We start from the raw sequence: 16326 nt of genomic DNA on the forward strand, positions 1-16326 counted from the left end.
CCCCATATACCAAAAGTCTGGATCCGCCCCGGAGGTGGACATCTATATATATATAAATCCTAACAAGTCTCAAAATCCTATTCCCTAACTCTAATACTCAATTATCTATTTTACCCTTATTTTTACAACCTTTCCATCAAGAAGCATGTGCAATGAGTAAATAGACAATTACCCTCTTGAAATTGTAAGTTTCGTCAATTACCCCCTTGAAATTAACAATACTTAAATTACCCCTCTGAAATTGCAGAACGTTAATCAATTTACCCCCTCCGTCAAATTCTTCTGTTAGTCAACATGACGTTTTGCAAATACCCCCCTTAAGTTTTGTACTTACGTGCAAAATGCCGCTCAAACTTAATTTTTTATTTTTTTTCTTATACTTGACTCGAATGATGTTAAGGAAGCTTGAGAAATGCATTTAGAATTCAAGGAAGAGCTTAAAGAGTTACTTGGTGAAGGATACTATGGTAAAGGAGGATTACCAAAAGTGTTTTTTGAAAAGAAATACATTTGTGGAGTTAGGAAATTCAGAGACTTTGTGATGACAAGAAGTTTGAGAAATTGCTCGATTATTGTGAAAGGATTAACAACATTGAAGGAGGTGATGGTGGATGTGAGGCTTGTGGTGATATAAAATTTGTTCCTTGTGAAACATGTTATGGAAGTTGTAAAATCTACTATGGAGGTGATTATAAAGAAGATGATAATTGTGAGGTTAGTGGGTGAGTGTGGATTAGTTTTCAAAAAATTTCTTATCCTTTATTCATTGTTTTTACTTCTCACTAGAATAGAACTTCCACTTCCCATATTAGTCACAAGTATTGCCAGAAAAGCTCCAGTAGATATTCTCGCAATCCATTGTGACAACTGGACCAATTTATGTCTCAAGGTTTTTAGTGGAAGCTTTGTTTTTGTTTTTTTATTTTTTTTATTTTAAATGTTTCTTGACTTACTTTCATCTACGAGTGCGAGCTGTTAGTTTGGAAGGTCTTCGTGAAATGGGTTAAAGTTTCTTCAACTTGAGAAGTTCTTTTGTTGTTGATTGTGAATAGGCCCTTGACTTTTATTGCTCCATTTGAGCAGGGCTGGCCTAATAATTTTTAAAAATAAACGGGGTCTAAAGCAAGATTGAATGTATGACACCTTTTTTATTAGATTGTGAGGCCTTTTTGCTTGTAAAATCTAATAAAAAATAATTTTTTGTTGGGAGATCTAAAGCTAGTGCTTTGGTGGCCTTACCCTTAGACCGACCCTGCATTTGAGGTTGGGGTGTTCCTTCCATGCATTGTTGTATGTGTTAGAGAAGGTATTTCCTTTCTTGAGCTGCCCATGTAACTTACATCTTAAGTCTCCTTCCAGGAGACACTCACAATTTGCTTGATTTATGGGTAAATGAATTTTTTTCGTGATTTAATTTTTTCAAATGTTTAGGAAAGACATTGTGTTTCGATGAAATTTTTTCTTTAGTATGATGTAGGCGAGGATCGGATCCTAAGATCAAAACGGTTTGTAAGGTTCGAGCATTCAAAAAATGAATAGTTGGATCATAAACCCCTATCCTCTGTACAACAATGAATGAGAGTTACAATATGATAGGTTCGGAGGTTACGAACCGAGGGGGCATTTTGGGGTTTCGAAGGGGTTTATGAGCAATTGAAGGGGCCTAAAGAGAAATTTTCATTAAGATATATTGTTGAATTTGGTTTGTTAGGCCCAAGTCTAAACTTTCTAACCCTAAAGTCATGATATTCTTTTGTTCTTTATATTTTATTGTTATTTCTTGTTGATATTGTTTGATTTTCTGTTTCTTGTTTTCTTGAGTATTTTCAAATTTTTAAGCATATTTAAAACATAAAATTTCAATTGTGCTTCAATTCATTAGCAGCTTCATAGGAAACTCAGTTTTCAATTTGAATTTATTTAATCTATTTTACATTTGATTTCATGATGTATACATTGACCTATAGATATTCTCGATCTGATAAGTTGAAGAAAGTAATTATATGTTATGTTTCTAGGCTAACCAATTTCTCATTCTTTCAGGGCTGATATTTATATCATTGGATGGAGATGTAAGTGTCATTGTGAACTTAGCTCAGTTGATAGGGACAATCTATAATATATGTAAGGTCCGGGTTCAAACCCCGGCCACCACCAAAATAAAAAAAAAGATGGAGATGTAAGTGAACACAAAGTTGAAGATGATCTCACAAAAATCATCACTATTCTCACAACGTGAATCAATAAAGGATCAGGTATGTCATCAATACCAAATCCTCAAACCTTATTTATATTAATTTTTCGTTATTCAAGATAATATCACAATTGCTTGACGAATCCCTCTAATTAGGGTTGGGAATAGGCTAGGCCGGCCTACAGGGACCTATGGCCTGGCCTAGTTAAGCCTGGCCTGCCCTGACCTGTTTATTAAAAAGGCTAGGTTTAGGCTTTTTAAAAAGTCTATTTAAGTAAATAGGTCAGGCTTAGGCTATAAACAAAGTCTATGAAGCCTAATAGGCCGGCCTGTTTATGCATGTTAGGCTTCATAGTGGACTTTTTAAATAGGCTTTAAAGCTTTATAGTGAAATAGGCTTTTAAGGCCTTATAGTAGTGATAGACAAATCTTACACTGAAATAGGCTTTGAGACCTATTAAGCCTATTTAAAAGTAGATAAAATGAAATGTTTAGTGACTTTAATAGTAAGTAGGCCTGTAAATAGGTTTTCAGGCCTGGCCTATTCCCAACCCTACCGCTAAGGATCTTTGGTTCCCTTTGAAATGTACAAATTTTTAGATTTGTTTGGATCTCATACCTGTGGTAAACCAAAGGAGATAAATTCATCAGATACATAGGATTCAAAGTCATGATGGTTGAGCACACGAGGAAGGTTTCAACATCAATTTCTAAAAACCATTTATTTTTTGGTTAGATCTTATGGATTTCAAAGAAGGGATTTTTTTTTTCAAATTCATTACATTATGGAATGGTTACCACAAAAAAAAATTCATTGTAAAAGATCTATCTTTAAAATTATTAGTCTGAAAATGAATATGATTACGAGATTGTGGTAACTTGTGTTGCTTTTTCTACCCAACACGGTGTTAAATATTTGGTGATAGATTTTAATGATCGCTTTAGTGGCTGAAAGCTAATAATATCACATTTATGTATTATTAGAGTATGAATAATCAACTATGGTTAGTTGATAGGTAAATTAGAGTTAGTAGCTTCGTTAAGAGTTATTTAGAGTTAGTTACACAACTAAACTCTATATATAGGAACACTCGTGTATCATTTCATTATCTTTTATCAAATATATTGATTATCCTATGAGTCTCTATGGTTATCTCCCACATGAATACTACTATGCTCTCTCTCTAGCTGATATCTATGATCTTTATCTTTCAGATTCCTTGATCCATAACATGGTATCTGGAGCCTTTCTCTCTCATCTTCATGAAGAAAGTTTGTTACAAAGTTAGTAACAACAAATTTTCTTCATCTTCTTCATTCCGCCATTGATTCTTCATGCAACTTCATTGATTTTTCTTCAGATTCTTCCGTTTAAACGTTGAATCTTCTATGTTTCTTCTTGAATCAATTTGTATTTTCTCTCTCTTGATTTCTTGCTCTGTTCTTCGCCATGCCTCGCCATAATAATCAAACCGATACTGATTCGATGTTTTATGTACATCCAAGTGAGGGTCCAAATTCAGTTCTTGTTACACCGCTCTTGGATGGATCCAATTACCTCGCATGGAGTCGCTCCATGATTCGAGCTTTTGGCGCGAAGAACAAATTGAAGTTTGTTGATGGTTCCATGGAAGTTCTTGATGAGGATGATTTGAATCGAAGCGCTTGGGAACGATGTAATCATCTTATTCAATCATGGATTATTAACTCTGTTTCACCACAAATTGCTCAAACATTGGTTTTTTATGAAACCGCCATTGAAGCTTGGCTTGACCATAAGGAACGTTTCTCCAAAGCTGATAGAATACACATAGCTACTCTTCGATCCACAATTAACAATTTGAAGCAAGGTTCTAAATCTGTTCTAGATTATTTTACTGAGATGCGTACTCTATGGGAGGAATTGAATTCTCACTGACCTATGCCACATTGCACTTGTCCTCATCCATGTCGTTGTGCTGCTATGAGGGAAGCATGTAATTTCAGACTTGAAGATCAAGTAATTCAATTTCTTACTGGATTAAATGATCAATTTGTTGTTATTAAAACTCATGTTTTGATGATGGATCCTCTTCCATCAATCAATAAAGTATACTCTTTAGTGATTCAGGAAGAAAGCAATAATCAATCTATAACTTCTTCATTAACTGAATCAGTTTCCATTGTTAATGCTTTTGATCCACGTAACAAGTCTCAAGGGAGGGGCAGAGGAATTTCTGCTGGTCCGAAACCTCCTAGACTTTGTAACTTTTGTGGAAGAAGCAATCATACAGTTGAATATTGTTATGCCAAACACGGATATCCTAATTTTCAGAAGCAGGCACCTTCTGTTAATGCTTCAAGTAGCACTGAAACAATTGAAGCACCACCAGGAAATAACATTGATGGAATTTCATCCAACACTGGTATTTCACAAGAGAAATATGATCAACTTGTTAGTTTGCTTCAACAAGTAAATTTGCTTCCTTCATCATCTGCACCTTCCACTAGTGCAAATAATATCATCTTAACCCCTCTGTCAGGTATATCATCCATATTCTCTTGTTCCATTTCCTCTAAATCTGATATTTGGCTTTTAGATTCAGGAGCCAATGAACACATTGTTTCCTCCACACACTGGTTCACTTCTTATCACAAAATTTTGCCTAAACCTGTGAATTTGCCTAATGGTACCTCTGTGTTAGTTCAATATGCTGGCACAATTCATTTTTCACCAAAATTCTATCTTGACAATGTCTTGTTTTCTCCCTTGTTCAATTTAAATTTGATATCTATCTCAAAAGTTTGCGAGTCTCTGAATTGCCATGCCAATTTTCAAAATAAGAAATGTTTCTTACAGGATCTTCATTCCCAGAAGATGATTGGTTTGGGTGATCAATTTGAAGGTCTTTATAGATTAGATTTACATTTTTTCAATTGTCCAAAATGCAATAATGTTTCTGTTAACAACATTGTTCCTAGTAACAATTCTACTATTCCTTCTTCTACCTTGTCGCACTTCAGATTAGGTCATGTCTCTCATAAGAGAAGAGATTGTCCCATATGTCTCAACTTTATCCTAGTCTCACTTTTGTTTCTCATGCTACTTGTGATATATGTCATTTTGCCAAACAAAAGATATTACCTTTTCCTTCTAGTTTGTCTGTTGCCACTAGTAAATTTCAGCTTTTGCATTTTGATATTTGGGGTCCTCTATCCACTGCTTATGTACATAATCATAGATATTTTCTCACCATTCTTGATGATTACAGTAGATTTGTTTGGATTGTTCTTTTAAAATCAAAATCTGAAGTTTCTCAACATGTTAAAAACTTCATTTGTCTCATTGAAACTCAATTTCATATCACCCCCAAAACCATAAGAGCTGATAATGGACCTGAATTTTTACTACATTCCTTTTATGCTTCCAAGGGCATTATACATCATAGGTCATGTGTTGAAACACCACAACAGAATGGTAGAGTTGAAAGAAAACATCAACACATTCTTAATGTAGGTAGAGCTCTCCTTTATCAATCCAAACTTCCCTCTTGTTATTGGTCCTATGCTCTCCTACATGCAACTTTTATCATCAATAGAGTCACTTCCCCTAACCTTCCCAATAAATCTTCTTATCAGTTACTTCATGAAAAATTACCTAACCTTGAATCATTCAAAGTTTTTGGTTCATTGTGTTATTCTACCACTATTCAAGCACAAAGAACAAAATTATCTCCAAGAGCCAGAAAATCTATCTTTTTAGGTTATTCTGTTGGTTTTAAAGGTTGTGTTCTCTTAGATTTACACTCTAGAGAAATTCATGTTTCTAGACATGTCACATATCATGAACATATTTTACCATACCCTTCAAACCCCTCCTCCATCACCACCACTTGGGACTATTTTTCCTCTGATACTTGCACTGCAAGTAACCCTCTTCCTGTTACTCCACCTCAACCTCCCACATCCATTATTGATCCTGAACCTTCATATACCGAACCTTCAAGTAAAAAATAAAAAAGAAACGTAACCCAGAAACGTAAATCACACAGAGGGTGAAGACAACTAAGCGTTCAAAAATACCTGATTGAAGAGCAAAGGAAGCGAGAAAGCTGGCAGTTCGCTCATGAACGGGTTTTGAAGGGTTTCGTGAGTTTGATGAAGGGCGAGAGAGGGCAATGGATGAACCCGTTTGAATTACTAGAGCCACACACATATTCATATCTTCACTCGGATCCGTATCAAGAATTTGTTGTTGATTCTGTTGTGATTCAGAAGAAGAAGAAGAAGATTGGGTGGATTGAATCTGGAAAAAAGAGAGAAGATGAGTTCTGGATTTGTGGGTGTGTGGTGGAGACTGAAAGAGTTGCAGATAAGTGAGTGGATATTATTTTATTTTATTTACATGTGATTAAATTTTGGGGATTAAGTGTGAGACGAAAAAGAGAGAAAATATTGAGTTTTTTTAGTAAATGAGGAGAGGAAAAAATGTGAGGGGGAAGTTTTTTGTTGATTTAACTACAAAGAGGAAATATAATTTTATAATATTAAAAAACATTCAAAAAAAATTATAAAATTAAATTTTTATCATCAAAAGTGATAGAGTCGGATAAGCCCATTCTAAATCTATTCTAAAAAGTCATATTTGGGTCTACTTACATGTAGCCTCGGCTAGGCCGACTCTACAATTTTCAAAAAATAAAGAAAAATTGTAAATCGAAGTAGAGTGAGTTTAGCCGACTCTATGTGGACACTATTAGCGTCGGTGTCGGGGCCGACGCTAAAATTGGAGTCTAAAATGCTATTTTCTTGTAGTGAACATCTCCTACACCACCTCCTTCACCACCTGTTATCAGAAAATCATCCAGAACCTCACATCCACCATCCCACTTCCAAGACTATGTTTGTAGTCACGTTTCTTCTGATTTGTCTGTCAAATATCCTATCTCTGATTCAGTGTCTTACAATGCTTTGTGTAACGCCCTAGTCGTTAATTTAATTATTTTGGAGTTATTTAGAGTCTTTTAAATGATTTTAAATAATATTTGTGATTTATGTGGTGTGTCATATTTTATTATATAGTTTGTTTTTATAATAATAATAATAATAATAATAATAATAATAATAATAATAATAATAATAATAAGTGGGAATTTTATATTATTTTGGAGTTTGGGGAGTTAAATAAGATTTAATAGAATTAAGGGGAGTTTAATGAAATAAAGAGAAGTTACATTTGGGGAGTTAAGAATAGAAAGAGTCAGAGAAACGTTTTACGTGAAACAAGTTTTGGGAGAGAAAACCAAGAACAAGGGAGAAGAGTCAAGGAACCGATTTTGCTGTGCATTTCTTTCTGCAAATCTAAGGTAAGGGTGAGGTTTGCTTCAGTAGTATAGATATTGAATTCTGATTTTGAGTTTAACAGGTTTTGGTTGAAATTGAGAATTTTAGGTTTATGTTGAATTAGTGGGTTTTGAGAGTAGAGGTTGTGGTTCTGATGTTAGAATTAGGTTCTGGTTGCATATAACACTTAATTTAGCATCTGTAAACTAATTTGGGGAGTGAATTTGAGGAAAATGAGATTTTTGGGAAAAACCTGCATTCTACCCGTACAGAAGTTCATCGCTCGCCTCGCGAGTAGCCTGTGCTCGCCTTAGCGAGTGAGCAACTTCATAGCTTGCCTCACGAGCAAGCCAACTCGCCATGGCGAGTACCTGTGAGAAAAACTGGATTTTCATATTGTTGTTATAAGGTGTAAATTTGATAGTTTTAAGTGCCTAGATGATTTTAGAGAGGTCTGGGATAATTTTCAGATTAAAAAGATGAATAGGGAACTTAAAAATGAAGATTTAGTGAGAAAAATGTCAAAACTCCCGAGAGCACCTGTTTTGAGTTCACCACGACGAGCAGACTTTTCTTTGTGCTCGCCATAGCGAGTAGAAGTACTCGCGAGGCGAGTTGCCCAGTATTTGAGTTGTTTGTTTTGTTTTGATGAATGTTGATGGATATTGATGTCTAAGCATGACTATTATAAATGGTGTATTTTTCTGGATGATTGGATTAATTATAATGATTTGTTGTTGACTTGGATGTATGCTTCTATTTAATTACGTCATACATGATGTTGCATTAAGGAGTGGTGAGTCATATAGATACATATGCATTTGTTGGAGTTGTATGTAGATATACACAAGTGGAGTCAGTTGCATAAGCACAAAAGCGGGAGGGCTCTGGCCCTGGAACGCCTTGTCGTTCAAAGCGGTGGAACACTTTGTTGTTCAAAGCGGTGTTTAGCGGTGATGACTTATGTCCTAAAATGAATGCTTTAAACATTCTATTAGCGGTGACGGCTCCGGCCCTGAATACGGTACCACATGCATTGTAGAGGAGTCTTAGTGGAGTTATGGAGTGTTGCATGAGTCGAAGTTGTTGGTTTTAATTACCGTTTGTTTTTGATGTTGAAAATGATGATATTTATATATGTTGATGAATTATTATTATGATAGGGTGTTAGATTCAATTGATGCATTCATTATCTATATTTATTGTTGTGAATCTCACCCCTTCTGCTTGAAAATGTTGTCCTTCCTATGGGTAACTTGCAGGTGATCCTGAGTAGTAGGTGGTGGCTCAAGTGTCTAGGGCTCTGATACGTGGGATGAGATTTTAATGCTTACTTTCATTCCTATGTATCAAATTTTAGAATTTGCTGATGTAGCCCTATTGTTGTTTGAATTTATTTTGATGAGGCTTTTATTCCAAGACTGTTTAGTGGAGAGTCAAACCTTTGATGTTGTTGTTTTTAATGAAAATATTCCGCTGCATAATTAATGATGTTTTGAAGGATGTTTAATTAAATAATTTTTATATTCTATTTAAGAAATTTTGAATATGTAGTGTGACATGCCCGTTTGGGATTTACTCTGATGAATATTTAATTATTATTTAATTGCTTTTGGGTAACGGGGTGTTACACTTTGTCTCCATCTCATTGTGCTTTTTCCTTGTCCATTGATTCTCATATTGAGCCAACCACATATGATGAAGCAAGCAAACATACTTGTTGGCAGCAGGCTATGCAAACTGAGCTTACAGCTCTTGAAAATACTGGTACTTGGAAACTGGTGGGTTTACCAGCTGATATTAAACCAATAGGATGTCGGTGGATATACAAAATTAAATATCATGCAAATGGCACCATTGAAAGATATAAGGCAAGACTGGTTGCTAAGGGTTACAATCAGATTGAAGGCCTTGATTATGCTGACACCTATTCACCTGTTGTTAAGCTTACTACAGTGATAACTGTTATTGCTTCAGCTTCAATCAACAATTGGCATATTCATCAGCTTGATGTGAATAATGCATTCCTTCATGGTGACCTACAGGAAGATGTCTACATGATTGTGCCTCAAGGTGTTAAAAACTCCAAACCAAATCAGGTCTGCAAGCTCATGAAATCTCTTTATGGTCTTAAACAGGTAAGAAGAAAGTGGTATGAAAAACTCACTTAACTTCTTGTTCATCATCAGTATACACAATCCAATTTTGATCATTCATTGTTCATCAAACAAACTACTACTTCATTTACAGTGCTTTTAGTGTATGTTGATGATGTGATAATTGCTGGTACTTCTCTGCATGAATTTCAACACATCAAAAATATTTTGCATTCCTCTTTCAAGATTAAGGACTTGGGCCAATTGAAATAATTCCTTGGTTTAGAGGTTGCTCACTCTTCTCAAGGCATTTCACTTTTTTAGAGAAAGTATTGTCTGGATCTTCTCACTGATTCAGGTCATCTAGCATCCAAACCAGTTTCAACTCCCTCTGAGCCATCATGTAAACTGCATCAAGATTCTAGTGCCCCTTACTCTGATGTTCCTTCTTATAGAAGAATGATTGGTAGGCTGATCTATCTCACCAATACCAGACCAGATATTACTTTTGCCACTCAGCAGCTCAGCCAGTTCCTTTCTTCTCCCACTGAGAAGCACTTTCAAGCAGCCACTAGAGTGCTAAGATACTTGAAAAAGTGTCCTGGTCAAGGTCTCTTCTTTCCTAGAGATTCTTCTATAATGATTTCAGGCTTCTCAGATGTTGATTGGGCAGGGTGCCTTGATTCTAGAAGATTAATATCTGGTCAATGTTTTTATCTTGGTAAATCTTTAATTTCATGGAGAACCAAGAAACAATTAATTGTTTCTAGATCTTCTTCTGAAGTAGAATATAGAGCTTTGGGTGCCGCAACTTGTGAACTTCAATGGCTCCTCTATCTTCTTAAGGATCTACATGTCTCTCTAATCAAACCTCCTATGCTCTATTGTGACAATCAAAGTGCCATACACATAGCTGCAAACCCTGTATTTAATGAAAGGACTAAGCATTTGAAAATTGACTATCATCTGGTCAGAGAAAAGATGCAAGCAGGAATCATAAAGCTTCTGCCAGTTTCAATAAGCTGGTTTTGGAGAGTCGCGTTATACGTAAGTTGTTTTGATTCGTACACGTTCTTTTGTAATGTTCACATCATCGATTTCAGAAATGCTGTTTTTTGAATAAGTGTGTTTGTGGAAGATGTTTTGCTTTAGGAAGCGTATTTGGTCCAGAAGCACGTTTCAGTAGTTGCAATTCTAATACTCCAAGGAAGAAAAGTTTGTTACATGTTAGTAAACATGATATCCAAGGAAGGAATGAAAGAAAACTCAAATAATGTTTTGTATTGATGATAAAAGTGAACATTACAAATGATGAAGTTATCCCACTAATGGGGTTATTACAAGTATATATACTACTACAAACTAGTATCTAACATATATCTCTAATAGTCCCCCTCAAGTTGGAAGGTGTTCAAAACACTTCCAACATGAAATGAGAAAATACAGGGAAACACTCATGTTAGTAGAGTTAGTTAGAGTTAGTTACACAACTAAACTCTATATATAGGAACACTCATGTATCATTTCATTATCTTTTATCAAATCTATTGATTCTCCTATGAGTCTCTATGGTTATCTCCCACATGAATACTACTATGCTCTCTCTCTAGTTGATATCTATCATTTTTATCCTTGGGATTCCTTGATCCATAACATGGTATCAGAGCGATACCCTAGGGATGAAGATGCTGATGCTTCCGCTTGCGATTCAGCTTCCGATGAAGATGAAGATTTCGGTGACGATGAAGTTCTCACAACTTCAGCAAACGTTCTATAAAATTCAGCTTCCTTCGATGGCATTGTTTTCGGTAGTTTCGAGTCTCCAATTGTTCCGGATTCTACTCCTTCAATCGAACCAAAATTCGATGAATTCTCCGTCAAAATTTGATGAAGATTTCGATGGTATTCGTTGATTCTTGCAAGAACATCGTCGATTGTGACGATTCTGTGTTCGTTGCTTCCGAAGAAGACAGTTACGTGAAGGTTTTTGAACCTGAATTGAAGATTCATTACTCTGATTTCATTGTTTTTGAAGCGTCGAAAGAATTCGTCATTCAAACAGCTTCGGTGAGATTGAGGAGCACTGTTTACGACGTCGCCGCCGTGAGGCTTTGCATCTCGTGGTTGCTCACCGGAAAACAGGCTGAACAACTTGCTTGTGATGTCAACAATCAGGTTCAGTTTTTCCAGTTCCATGATGAGTTCATTGTTGATTTTGATCCTGGTGGAAGAGTTTTCTTGTCTTCGATGTTTTCTGCTTTTATTGTTCTCCGATACCATTCCTTCCGTTTGTGGTGGATACCTTGGGATAGAGGAAGGAAAACGGTTATTCACGGTGGCACATTTTTGACACAGGTTTTGTTCTTTCTCATACTCGACACAACAAGATTTGAGTCTTTTGGCGTTCGTCTCCTTCTTCCTCTCTACATCGTGATTTAGCTCTCTGATCTGCGATTCCTTGTTTGCGGCTTCGTATTGTTCTCTAATACTCTGGTATCGCAAATTCGCGTTTCAATCATCTCAGATTCATCATTCCAGTTTAAAGAAGCTTTACATAAACACGTTTTGGAAAAGTGCTTTTTAGAAGAACACATTTGGTATGAGTTGATTTGTTTCCGTTAAGACTTGCGTTTGGACAATCACAGAGTCACAGAAGTGGGTTTCATAATTTCGTTTCTAGAAAAGCTGCTTTTTGGAAAAGTGCCTTTGGCATAAGTTCTTTTTCATTCAAAAGCACGTTTGCCATTTTTTTTGAAGAGGAGAATAGCTTCAGCATCTTTTCTCAGTTGCGTTTATGAGTTCTCAACATCTGCTTTGGGCTTGGACTTCATCTTCGGTCTATTGAGCTTTACATATTTTTCTATCATTTTTTGTTTTGCTAGTATACCCCCATATTACTTAGCTTACAATATAGTAAATAAGCTGTATTTTTCATTGTATTTCAAACTCAAATTGGTGAATTTCCCCATTTTAAATTTGAGGGGGACTATTAGAGTATGAATAATCAACTATGATTAGTTGATAGGTAAACTACAGTTAGTAGCTTGGTTAAGAGTTAGTTACACAACTAAACTCTATATATAGGAAAACTCATGTATCATTATTTCATTGGGATTCCTTGATCCATAACATGTATGGTTCTTAGAGATGGTGGTCGGATCCTTTGCTTTGTTTGCGTATCAATCGACCTTTGTTTCTGTAATTATTTTGATTGACTGATTATTTCTTGGGGTGGTTTCTTTAGTACAGCTTGTGCTAAGCAGGTTTCATTGCCTTTGTTAATATATTACATTTTTTATCCTTAAAAAAAAATGGCAATTTCAGGTTTGAATCTCTGCGACAATTAACTGCCGAAGTTCCGCGATAGTTCCGCGGCAGTTGATTGCCGCCGTTTAATTTCTGCGGCAGTTAACTGCCAAGGGGGTATTTCGATATTTTTACTGGTGTTTTTCAGCCTTATACTATGTGTGAACAACATTTTTCTTGTTTGTTATACATAGTGCTGGCCCAACACATTTTGAGGCCTAAAACAGGCTAGGCATAATATGAGAGAAATTAATATAAATTCATATCTATTTCTTCAAAAGAAAAAATATAAACTCATATGTTTTATAAAAAAAAAAAAATACAATTAAAAAGAAAAATAAATATGGCATTATATAAGTGGAAGTGCTCTAAGTACGGTTCATCCGACAGAAAAACAGTGCGTATTGTAAAGCTCTATTAGGAGGTGTTGAACCTATGTTATAATCATCATAAAGCGTGTGTCTATCATCTTTAATTTGTTTTATGACAAAGTTGTATAATTAATTTGTTATGTAGCTTTTACTGTGAGACCTTCATTCTTAGTCCGAAATTCGATGGCCTATAGCGAGTGTTTGGGTCGCCTTACCCTTAAGCAAGCTGTGGTTATAGAGAAGTAAATAGTAGAGTCTACATACTTTGAATTTGAATGTATGATTACTTATTTGTAAATTAGTCCATTTGAATCATATTTATTTTTGTTGCGCCGTATTAATTTTGAATGACAATACAACCAACTATGGGGCATTCAAAGAAATAAATGTAATGTGCAGTCGGCAATTAAAAAATGGAAAAAAACTCAGAACTAAACATATTTTTACTATTTTCTGTCTCAACGAGACCCGCGAGACTAACGAGGAAGTGTGGTGATTGGTTACTGCACCTCTCATTTCTTCTTATATATATATCCCAATAAAAACTTGCCACTACATCTATCCTTAACTAATTTATCAAAACCTTCCCATGGCTTCAATTGTTAATCATGAGAATGAGAACAAGAATGTCAAGTCCCTTCATGTTGTAATGGTACCATGGCTAGCTATGGGACACATACTACCTTTTTTCGAGTTAGCCAAAATTCTTGCTCAAAATGGTCACACTGTCACGTTCATAAACTCCCCTAAAAACATTGATCAAATGCCCAAAACACCCAAAACACTTCAACCATTCATCAAGTTGGTAAAATCACCTTTACCATACATAGAAGAACTACAAGGTGCAGAAAGCACTCAAAATGTTCCGTTAAACCTAACTGGTTACCTTAAGTTAGCTTATGATGGTTTCCAAGACCGTGTTACCGAGATACTCAAAACTTCGAAGCCTGATTGGGTTTTCTGTGATGTAGTATCGGATTGGTTACCGTCGATAACCAAGAGTTTCAACATTCCTTGTGCGTATTACAGCGTAGCCGCAGCTTGGAACTTGGGTTTCTTTAATCCACCAGGGGAACGAACCGACATAGACTTGTATAGTCCACCAAAATGGGTTCCTTTCCAAACAACCATTCATCTCAAACGTTACGAGGTTATGAGAATACAGTCAACTGTGAAGAATGATTATGGAAGAAAATTTAGTCGTTCTGATGCCGACAAACTATACGCAAGTGTTGACCTTTTTCTTTTCAGAACCTCTAGAGAACTTGAAGGTGAATGGTTAGATTATATTTCTGACCAATACAAGGTTCCTGTGGTTCCGGTCGGATTGCTTCCACCACCTATGCAGATAAGAGATGACGAAGAAGATGAAAAGAATCCTGACTGGGTGAAAATCAAGGCATGGTTGGATTCAAAAGAATCATCTTCTATTGTTTACATTGGATTTGGGAGCGAGTCGAAGTTAAGTCAACAAGATATAACTGAGTTAGCTCATGGAATTGAGCTTTCTAGGTTACCGTTCTTTTGGGCTTTAAAAGATCTTAAAGAGGGTGTACTTGAATTGCCTAAAGGGTTCGAGGAAAGAACAAAAGAACGCGGAATTGTTTGGAAAACTTGGGCACCCCAGTTTAAGATCTTAACTCATGAATCAATTAGTGGTTGTATGACTCATTGTGGTCCCAGTTCAGTCATTGAAATGCTTCATCTTGGGCATGTTCTTGTGACATTGCCTTATTTACTTGACCAATGTTTGTTTGCAAGAGTACTAGAAGAAAAGAAAGTGGCTGTTGAGGTACCAAGGAGTGAGCCAGATGGGGCCATTAATAGGGACTGTGTTGCTAAAACATTGAGGTTGGTAATAGTGGATGAGGAAGGAAGTATTTACAGGAACAATGCCAAAGACATGGGAAAGGTTGTGAGTTCAAAAGATCTTCACAATGAATACATTAAAAATTTCATTGCCACTCTTCAAAAGTTTAGAGTTCATTCCGACAATTAAACATATTTCATATACTTCATTCGGTCATTATTATAAGCAAAACTTCACTTTTCAGATACATTGAATAATTCATGTATCTAATCTTTATTATAGACTGAACAGATTAATTTTTCAATGTATCTAAAAAGTGAAGTTTTATTTATAATAGTGATGAGAGGGAGTATATGTTTCCCTTTCAACAGTTTTTTTTTTATTTTTTTATTTTTGATCTTATTGCAATAATAATCCATGTGATGTTGATGCCAGTAGTTCATTGACTAAAGTTTGCCTTTGTAATTTCATGTGACAAAGTTCAAATAGACTCTTTTTACATGATCATTGATTGCACCATTAATAAAAGATGTCGTTTTCCCATTATTTTTAAAAGTCCAAGAGATAGATATACTAAATGATTCACTTCGGTTCAAATGAAAGTCTATGTAATTTGGTGCATATTTTGGACCGAACTAATAAATTAAGAATGGAAGAAGTACTTATTTTGGAATAACCAAAGTAATTTTTTTCACTAGTATTCCATATAATTCTTTGTGGATACTAGCTACAGCCATGGATTAATGGCTCTCAAACACTAAAGCTTGGACTCATCATCTTTTGATTTCTGCTATTTTCCTGCAAGTTTCGCTCGCGTCCAACTGAAAAACCTAAACTACCTCTGCATTAATTAACTAACTCGATCAAGGGTTAAAATCTGCGTCAAATAAGTTACGTAGCGTGATTTAAGTCACGCATAGTGACTTAACTCACTTTTTAAATTTATTTACGATATTCAAATTATTTAATTTACCTTATTCTTATTTATTTTATTTACTTTATACTAAATTATTTGTTCACTTTATTCTAATTTATTTACTTTATTAAAAATTAAATTATTTACGTATTTAGTTTATTCTAATTTATTTATAAACTTAAAATAAATATTGATTTGATATTGTTCATTAAATAAATATAAATATAAATAAAAGGAAATGAATTAAATTAATATTTATTCATTAAATAAAAAATTAGAAAATAAAAGCAAATATAAAATAAAAAGGAATG

General features: G+C 35.1%; 1 protein-coding gene across 1 annotated transcript; it reads left to right on the forward strand.

Annotated features, from left to right (window-relative positions):
- The first annotated feature begins 13832 nt into the window (after positions 1-13832).
- On the forward strand, positions 13833-15430 carry LOC112422484 (soyasaponin III rhamnosyltransferase). The gene has a single exon (XM_024785424.2). It carries the CDS (start codon positions 13879-13881, stop codon positions 15286-15288), a length of 1410 nt encoding a protein of 469 aa, XP_024641192.1. The 5' UTR covers positions 13833-13878; the 3' UTR covers positions 15289-15430.
- The last annotated feature ends 896 nt before the right edge of the window (positions 15431-16326 follow it).

The sequence above is a fragment of the Medicago truncatula genome, chromosome 6 (genome assembly GCF_003473485.1).
Source record: "Medicago truncatula cultivar Jemalong A17 chromosome 6, MtrunA17r5.0-ANR, whole genome shotgun sequence".
Classification (NCBI taxonomy): Eukaryota; Viridiplantae; Streptophyta; class Magnoliopsida; order Fabales; family Fabaceae; genus Medicago; species Medicago truncatula.